Source organism: Lagopus muta, chromosome 11 (genome assembly GCF_023343835.1).
Source record: "Lagopus muta isolate bLagMut1 chromosome 11, bLagMut1 primary, whole genome shotgun sequence".
NCBI classification, from domain to species: domain Eukaryota; kingdom Metazoa; phylum Chordata; class Aves; order Galliformes; family Phasianidae; genus Lagopus; species Lagopus muta.
This window is the reverse complement of record NC_064443.1, coordinates 16352586-16361703: the sequence shown is the minus strand read 5'-3', so window position 1 is coordinate 16361703 and position 9118 is coordinate 16352586. Positions and strand designations below refer to the sequence as shown.

The following is a 9118-nucleotide window of genomic DNA, read 5'->3' as shown; positions in this document are numbered from 1 at the left end:
GGGCCTCCGGGGCCGCCCCTCCCGCAGGAGCCCCGCGAGGGGGAAGGGAAGGGGTCGCCTCCGCGCGCAAGAAACCCATCCCTCCTCCCGCGGCACGCTCCAAGGGGGCGGCGGGCGGAGAGCGCCGGGGGGCTCCAGCGGGGCAGGCTGAGCCGCGGGGCCGGGAGGGCGGGGGGAACCCGGCGGGGCGGCCGCGGCGCGGGGGGCGCTCCCCGCTCAGGGCCGGTGGCGGGGCCGCCACCATTGGCCGCGGCGCGGCGGAGAGCTCCGCCCGCCGGAGCGGCGCGGGGAGGAGGAGGAGGAGGCGGAGGAGGAGGGAGGGCGCCGGGCTGCGCTGCGCTGCTAGTCTGGAGCGGAGCCTGGCAGCGGCAGGAGCGGCGGCGGCGCGGGGGTGAGCGGCAGCCGGAGCCCGCCGGCCGGAGGCAGCCCCGTCCCCCTCTCTCCCCCCTCCCCTCCGCCCGCCCTCCTCCCTCGCGGCTTTCTTTGTGCGCAGGGCAGGGGCGGCCCCGATCCATGGTCATGGGCGACAAGAAGAGCCCGACCAGGTGAGCTGGGGGGCGCGGGGGCGGGCGGGGAGCGGCGCCTAAGATGGAGGGAGCGCGGGGAGGGAGGAAGGGAGGGAGCCCGGCCCGGCGCCGCCGTGTGCGGGGATGGCGGCTGTAGGCCCCGCGCTGCGGGCGCGTGGGGCGGGGGGGAGCGGCGGCGGAGGGGCGCCCTAAGATGGAGGGAGGGAGTGCGGGAGGGGCGGCCCGGCCTCGCCTCGGCGCCAGGTGCGGGACTCGGGCGGGAGGCGGCTAAGATGGAGGGAGCGCGGAGCGGGGGGAGGAGGAGGAGGAGGAGGAGGAGAAGGAGGAGAAGTGTGCGCGGCTCTCCCCGCCGGTGCCGGGCTGATCTGGTGTGAGAGCAGCAGCCATGGCGGCTCGGCTCGCACACGCACTCCCGCCCCGCACACTCACTTCTCCCAGACAAAGGGAGATTTAACAAGGTGGAGGCGGCGGGCGGGCGCCGAACACGCCTCCCGGCCTTCCAACTCTCCGCCACGCCGCCCCTCCGAAAAAGGAGGGCGAGGGGGAGACGGCCCCCGCTCGCCGCTGCCCCCGCCCCGGGGCTCGGGGCGGCCCTCCCGGCGGGGCCGGGGCAGCGCGGGGCGGCCATCCCGGGGAGCGGAGCGGAGCGGAGCCGCGGCACCGGGCTCGGGCCGCGCTGGGGAGCGGCGGGGCGAGCGGAGAAAGCGCTGGGTTTTCAGGGCTCTGTAATATGGTTTCTAATGTGTGTGTTTTCTTTCTCTCCTCCTCCTCTCTCTCTCCTCCTCCCGCTGCTTTTCTCCTCCTCCCCAAACGCACGCATACACACACACACACACACACACACACACACACACACACAACGCTTCTCCCTCCCTCCTCCAGGCCGAAGAGGCAAGCCAAACCTGCGGCCGACGAAGGCTTTTGGGATTGTAGTGTGTGCACCTTCAGGAACAGCGCTGAAGCCTTCAAATGCAGCATCTGTGATGTCCGGAAAGGCACCTCGACCAGGTATGCTGCACCTCTCCGGTTGTGTTTCATCACACAGAGTGATGGTTGGTTTTGCTGCTCCCTGATCCCGGTTGTGTGCAACCCCCCACCATATGCTTCAGCTGTCCCCATTTGAAATAGTGTGGTTTTTAAAAATTCTCTTTCAAGCACTTAATTAGCCCCAGGAAGCGTGTTCCGTGGCTGTGGCAGCGACCTGAATCTTTTTGTTCTCTGCTTTTCTGTTGCTGTTTTGAGAAAGAGCTCTTAAAGCTCTGCAGGCAGCCAGGAGCGCTCAGATGGTGTTTTAGAACAGATGGCTTTTGGGGAAGATGTACCTGTGTGTTGTGCTGGAGTGACAATAACCAGGAGTTGAGGAGGGCAGCAGCTGGGTCTGGAGATGTCACCAGAGCTCAGCTTCCACCCTGAGGTGTTGATCTCTGCCTGTTGTCGCCTGGAAGGGATTGGCTGTTGTGGGGATGGAGTTTCTTTTGGAGTGCTTGAACTGTCAGCTCTCTGACTGCCTTCTGTCCAGTAACTTTGTGCAGTTGTGAAGCTGACATGGAGTGGTTAATTTAACTCCCAAACCCCCCAGATTGTACTCTTCTGTCAGTTGGTTCAAAAAGTTTGTTCCAGAAGGACCAGTTGGTGCTGAAACAGCCATGTGGTGCTCTTCTTCTGCTTTGTTGTACAGTGTTGTCTCCTGATTTCCTTTTCCTGAATGTGCATGTCCCGTATTTGGTTCATGTTACTGCTCTCTCCGTCAAGGCAGTGGTCTGTTAGATGTGCCTTGTGGGAAGCATCATCCTTCTCCTTCTTAGGATGAAGCAGTGTGTGGTGGTGCTGCCAGAGGCAGGCTGTTCTTGTGAGTTGGGTGTCTTGATGGGATCGACAAAGGAACTCACGGCATTGTTGGTTGTTGTTTGCCTGTGCTTTAAGCAGTGGGAGGTGGCAGTGTTTTTAACGGGAGCATGCTTTGGGGCCACTGAAGCTCTTTAAGTTACAGTCTGATATTCACTGTGAACTGATTACAGGTAGCCCTACTTCTTACAAAAATACACTGAGATGCTGAACTTAAAAGTTGCTTCATGTCGTTGAATGCAGTCCAGCTCTCGGGACAGCGGCACTCTGTACATGCATAGATCTGATTCTTCTCTAGCTTTGTTCAATCTTGTTTTGTCATGCAGCTGAGCCTTCAAAGCATGCTTGAGTGCTGTGGGTTTCTCTTCTCTTGGCTTCACCTTGATGCAGGTAAAACACGTTGGTCCTGCAGCTTCTGGTACAAACTGTGCTGCTCCAGCACAGCGTGGAGCCCTGCAGTCACTGAGAGCGCTCTCAGCATAACGTGGAGCATGTGCAGAGTGTTTGCAGGAGGGGAGTCATAATGAGATGTAGGAGCCCACATGGAGCGTGGCTGGTATCATACCGGGCCATTGTCATTTGGCCACCATACTGATGCTCGTTTGGAGAGCAGGAGCTGTAATTTTTTTCTCCCTTATAAATGAGAAATTTCAAAAGGTTTGTTGAGGGAGTAAGAAGGTTTTGTCTTCTAAAGGGCTCTTCAGAGGGAAAGCGATTCATGGTTCACGTTAACAACTACAGCTTTGCTTGCAGATGTGATCCACGGGTCTGCAATGCTGTGTCTGTTTCGCTTTTTTTTATAAGCACTTATGAATGGCTTCTAATTTTAATTCATTTAATTCATCAGCTTTCTATTCATTTTTGCCACTTTCTAAGTTGCTTTTGTTTGTAGAATTTGAGAAAGTCTTTTAAATACTCAATGGACCATCATGCCTTCTTGCATATTTATGTCATTTATGAATAAATACCAAGTTCACTAACAACATTCAGTTGTACGGTGGGAAGGGTGGGGGTCAGAGCACTTTGTTGTGGCTCTGCTTTGACTGTTACTGTGTGTGATGAACAAGTCGATGGCTGGGAAATTCATCAGGATTTTTTAAATGAATGACTGATGTAAGGAAACCTTGTGAGTTGTGATTGATAATTTATTACCTGAAACATGATGAGCTTGACTTCTGAGTTGTAATTTGACAAGTTGGTGATACTTATCCCCATCTGAAACTGCCTTGCATTGTGAAGGCTCACTTTGATAACATTTATCAGAAACTTACCAAATGCACCTTCTAAAAAACCCAAGTGAAAGAAGAGCATCATAAATGTGATGAGGCAACTTGTTTTCATCAGATCTTACTGGGAAATTACAGGATGCCCAGCATTTCTATGAAGATCTGATACGACCTGTTCCTCCCCCATAGAATCAGTTCTTTGCTGTAGAATTTTGGCTGACAAATATTCTCCTACCTGAGAACTAGCTAGATGTTAGCTAATTCTTACTGTGTCTGTGTTCTCAGGCTTGATCTGATTGCTGTGGTGTGTGTGAGAGAGGGGCTGGCAGCCTTGACGAGTTGGACCTTCTCAGCTCCAGCTATCTCCTTTCCATAGGATCTCAGAAAAGGAGCTTTAGTTACAGTAAGAAAACGCAGAGCAGTTGTGCAAACGTTATTCTAAACCTGTAGTATTTACTTGAGTATTGGATTTTGATATAGGTTGTCACTGACTCACTTTCCCCAACTCTGTTCTTGCTTTTTATGGTTAAACTTTGCTCTGGCAAGTATGTTGAGCGTGGAGCACACTGACTTCTTCTGAAGTGTTCCTTCTGCGAGGACAGCAGCAAAGATGCAAGCTGTGTTCAGTGCCGCAGCATCCAGTTCAGTGAGGTGACAATTTAATTGGCTGGCTTGGGAATGAGTAATGGCAACGTGCTTGCTGGGCTTTGCAATCATTTTCTTTCCTGGAGGTTTCTGCATTGGTGCAGTGGCTCAGGAGCTGCTGCTGTCACCGCTCCCACGTGTGTGCTGTGCTGCTCGGGTGGCTGCTCTGCTGGAGGCTGTCTGCTCCAGAACGCAGAGAGATGGAATTAAGCTGCTGCTGGGAGCTCTGCTCCACTAACACACATTCCCTTCCAATACCCGTTCCCTCTTCGACGTGGAAAGAAAGTTTACTTTGGATTTCCTGAGAACGTTAGGCTGTGTTTGGCCTTGTATTCCCTGTTAAGGGGAGCTGTATGTCCCTGTGCGAGGCATCACCACATTCTCACTCCCCCATTCTTTCTCTGTAGGTTCAGGTATGTCGTGTTCCTCTGCACTTCTTGGAGCTGCCTCTTCTCCAGGTGTGACTTTAAGGCTGTGCTGTGGAGTAGAATGTCCCTGTATTTCACAGAGAAAGTTACTGTTTTCTGAAGTTTTCTTATGGTAAACATAGCAGCAGCAGAGGTGAAGGTTTCTCTGATGTTCCTATTTGTCTAACTTTAAGATAAGCGCTTTCACTATCTGAACTTTGTGTCCTTTATTGTAAGTGTGCCTTGATTATAGAGAAATGCTGTGAAAATATCACCTGAAGATGCGCAAGCAGTGATTAGATGGCTTTCTATTAAAAAGTCTTTTTTCTTTTTTAATAAATTGGAAGTCAGACAAGTTGCAGTCTCTGTGTCCTCTGGAAGGCATGCATTTAGTAGTAAGTGTTCCTGCATGCCTGTTGCTAGTATCTGTGTATACCCAAAGCACATGGTTTGGGGATAACGTGCATTTCGTTGTGGAGCACTCAAAGAGTTTACATCATTGGATTTTCATTCTTCAGCCATCCTTGTTTTTGGGAGGCCAAGTCAAACCTATTCAGTCCAACTTTAAAATGAATTTTGTCCTCTGTGGAACAAGTGTCTGGATGCTGGCCTTCATCCCCCGTCACTTCTCCAGGAGCTTGCTATGTGTGCAGTAGTTACTGTGCTCACACCTTGCAGGACATGAGCCACTGCTGTGCCCCACTGCTGAGTGCTCTCCTGCTCTGTACCCGGGCTGGGCTGACCAGAATAGACATCAGATAGCCCTGCTATTCCTGGAATGAGGAATCGCTTCTGATCCCAGCCTCTGCAGGACTGATACATGCCCTGCTGATTTGCCACCTATTAGCAGGGCTGCTCTTTTAAAAATGCTTGCTGCTGTGTAGCTGTGGTGTAGGTTAGAAACAAAGTGGTTTTCATTCAGTCCTTTAATGTTAAATATCTTTCACCCACATTAGGGTGGGCTTTATTTTGTCATCATGCCTGGCCTTTTAAGTGGGTTATTCTCAATGAGTATCTGCCTCTTCTGGAAAAAAGCTGTTGGGGAGGGGAACTCAGTGCTTCTGCTCTAGAATATTAACTTTGCCAACGGGCTGTTTAGGGCTGTAGTGAAATCATCTCTGCTTGTCCAGCTGGTGGCTGAAGTTCAGTGGCAGCCAATGGGGTCTGTGTGAGCCCAGAGCCCAGGATGTCCCTGCACCTTGTGGGCCTGGGGACGTGTACCCTCAGGAGCTGACTGCTGGTAGGGAGTGAGATCACCATAGTTCTGCCTCGGTCACTTCAGTTGCTGGAATTCACAGTACGTGTTTGGTAAATGTTTGTCCATGTGCAAGGAGTTCTTCAGACCCCAGTTTTCTCGTATCTTATTTACCAGCACTGTCTGAAACTGATTGGCTGTTACTTTCTGAATGTGTAGTTGAAGAGCACTTTTACTAGGTTTGGCAAACCCTCTGTGGTGTGGGAGCTAAAAATAGGAGGAGCCTTCTGCGAATCTAGCATTTTACAAGCAGAAAATGCTGATTGTTCACAGCAAGACCTGAGTTCTCAGGCTGTGGTTTGGTGATACACCGCTTGACTTTGCGACTTACGTTGTTGCACTTCAAGTGCATCAGCCAGCACCAGTTATAAACTGTTACTGGTACACATTCAGCTGCTGTTTTAACCAGCCTAGAATTGGTCTGTTAGGCTCTGTCTGGGCGGATGAAGCTCTTCAGCTGCAGATCATCTATTATCTGTCATCCTGGTGCAAGCACAAAACTGGCACAGGATCAGGCTCCTGTGCTTTGGCAGCTGGGAAGGAGTGAGAGCCATGTCCTGATTTGCTCTTTGTTGGTGTTTGTGTCTGGCATTAATGATCTGGTTACCCTGATCCCAGATTTTTCTCCTGGGCTTCAACTCCTCTGGGTTCATTCCACTCAGGGAGGATCCTCTATTAATGTGTAACATCTTGGGATAGCACTCAGCTATGGTCTTCAAATTTGGGTCCCTGAAGTGTGGTAGGTGACAAATGCCATAGGCTCTGTGTTAGCTGCTGAGGTTCACTTTTTTTCTACCACTTGTGCTCCTCAAGATCCTAGTGAGGAATTTTAACTGTATCTATTGTGATGCTTTTGTATTAGGGAAGGAAAAAAGCATATTTAACAGTGTGGTAAAGTGTTTAATGTGGATAAAGTGTATTATAGCGTTCATGCAGAATGCTTTTTTGGGTTAAATGATGGCATATTGGGGGGTTTAAAGATCTACCCCTAATTTCTGCTGGTGATGGCGTAAAGGTCTGATTGATAAACTGCAGCACTGAGCATGTTAATCTGTCACTGATAACACCAGTGTGGGTATTATTTATTTTCTCCTTCCTCTGTAGGCTGCTTTTTTTGGAGACAGGAATCCAAGTCAAAGCATGCATGTGCATGTAGGAGGAGAGAGCGCGCAGCTCTGTTACTGCTGGGCTCCCTGGGACATTGGGCTTCTCTGTAGGTCAGCATGGATGGCTTGTAGGCAGAAGAATGCAGGGTGACTCCCTGCATGCCTGCCTTATATTGAGAGGATTGTTTCACACTCCTGTCAGCTGCCCGTGGAAGGGCTGTATGTCTGCAAGTTCGGTGTGTGGGTTTTGTGCCCTGGTGTGGCTTCATCAAGCACACGGAGCCTTGTCTAAATAGAAAAGCTTTTGTACAGGGTCGCTCTGAGGAAGTGGTGGATACAAAGAGCAGTTCTCTGTGGACACCTTTGACTCGTGCAAGATCTTGACTTACTGTCCTGTGCTGCGTGTTAATGTTCCCAGCAACCCTTGGAGCTGTGGAGCTCTATTGGGGCTGAATTATTAGATCTGTGCAAACAATGCGTGTGACCCACAGCCCCTGAGGGATGAAAGGTGTCAGGCAATGTGCTGAGGGCTAGATGAGTTATTTTGGTTGGCTTGCTCCAGCTTTTGTGCTTGGATGCCTCTGCCATAACTCCAGGCTAGTTGGCTGCAGGCTATGAATCAGGTGTCCACTCCCCTTTAGGAGTGGGAATTGCACAGCTTTGCTGTTGGTGTTATCTTGCTGCAGTGCTGCTCTTCTTCTCCTTGCTTCTACGCTTGGAAGGCCAGGCAGTGCCTTCCATTGGTGAGAATCAAAGTAGTTGCCTGTACACAAATACGGCAGCATGGTGAGAAGTAGACTTGGCAGCATGCTCCTGTGTTAGCTGGGCAGAGGACGTGCTCTGTGTTCTCCTTTACATGCAGGCCTTTGTGTCTGTGTGAACCTTCCTACCAGGAAACCCACTGACCTATTTTGTGGGCTTTCAGGTGGTTCTGTAGGTTAGTGGGTTTCAGTTCCACAATGTAGGTCACTTGCAAGGTGCGCTGGAGTTTCGTAACACAGCTCTGACCTGAAATCAGATTCACATGCACTATAGATGTGGCTGCATCCTGCGGCTGTGCTTTCATCTCTTTGCACTGCCCTCCTCCCAAGGCAGAAGGAGAAATCTGGGCATTTCAGAGGGAGGTGATCTTGCAGAAAGGCTTAGGAGCTTTTACACAGCGTGCATATTTCAGACAGGTGAGGGCACACTGCTGTTATTTGCTGCCTCATCTTAACTGAAGACACTTTAAAAAAAAAAAGAAGCAGACTACGAATATTGAAAATCGCATTTGTACTGTAAGCAGATGTCAGGATTACAGAAGTAAGGTGACAGTGCCCGTGTTCTGTGTGTGCAAGTTCCTCTTGGAGGTTCCATGTGCTAGTTACTTTGATTTCCTTCCTGTCAGCCACGAATCCATTTAAACTCCTAGTTACATCTGGAAGTACGGCCTTGGTGTCTTTCTTCCCATAAGCCAGCTGCTAATTAGAAGCGTGTTCTTTGTAGCAGAGCACTAATTGGGATGCTAACAAATCACTGTCAGCTTAGTGTTGGAAGTGGTGTGATGCTGAGTGGCTCGGCCATAAGGCATTGATGCTCAGAGCAGAGGGGTCTGTGTGGGACCCAGCTTATTTTGTAGCACTGGGCCCTGCTGGAAGAGCATGGAAAGGAGGGTATGGACTTGAAGCACAGATCTTGAAAGCAGGCAGGTGGCTGTGAGAAGAGCATTGCCTGGCTCAAGGGGCTGCCCTGGGGTTGTGGAGCAGCCGGTGCTGCAGGGCTGGCAGGAACACGTGTGGCTGTGTGCTGCAGAAGCCTTCTGATTTTTGAATTGATTTTAGCTTTCTGACGGCTGTACGTCCCGAAACCCACACTTTGCAGCAATTTGCTGAGAGCTGAGATGTGCCATATTTAAGCAAGCACAGCGTATGCTTTATGTCACTTGCTGTGCGGAGGTGCAAACTACCAAAAAAAACCTATCTGCAGCTTAATGTCTGAGTGTGTCCGGAAGCTGCAGAAACTCCAGCTTTAGGATCTTGTCTGGTTGGTTGTCTTTAAATCCAGTGGCAGTAAAACAAGCCGATTTTGGGTTCTGTTTAGGGATAAACAAGGAGTAAATGTTTGGACG

The 9118-nt window shown here is 50.9% G+C and overlaps 1 protein-coding gene across 2 annotated transcripts in view; it reads left to right on the top strand.

Annotated features, from left to right (window-relative positions):
* Window positions 1-303: 303 nt before the first annotated feature.
* Window positions 304-9118, top strand: part of LOC125698798 (RING1 and YY1 binding protein) — a 34478-nt gene continuing 25663 nt past the window's right edge. Inside the window, exons 1-2 of one of the 2 annotated variants that reach the window (XM_048957594.1) lie at window positions 304-545; window positions 1410-1535. In XM_048957594.1, coding sequence (XP_048813551.1) covers window positions 514-545; window positions 1410-1535 — 158 coding nt within the window. In that variant the 5' untranslated portion in view covers window positions 304-513. Of the gene's footprint in view, window positions 546-1173; window positions 1270-1409; window positions 1536-9118 lie in introns of those variants that run through there. The other variant, XM_048957596.1, reaches the window with a different exon arrangement.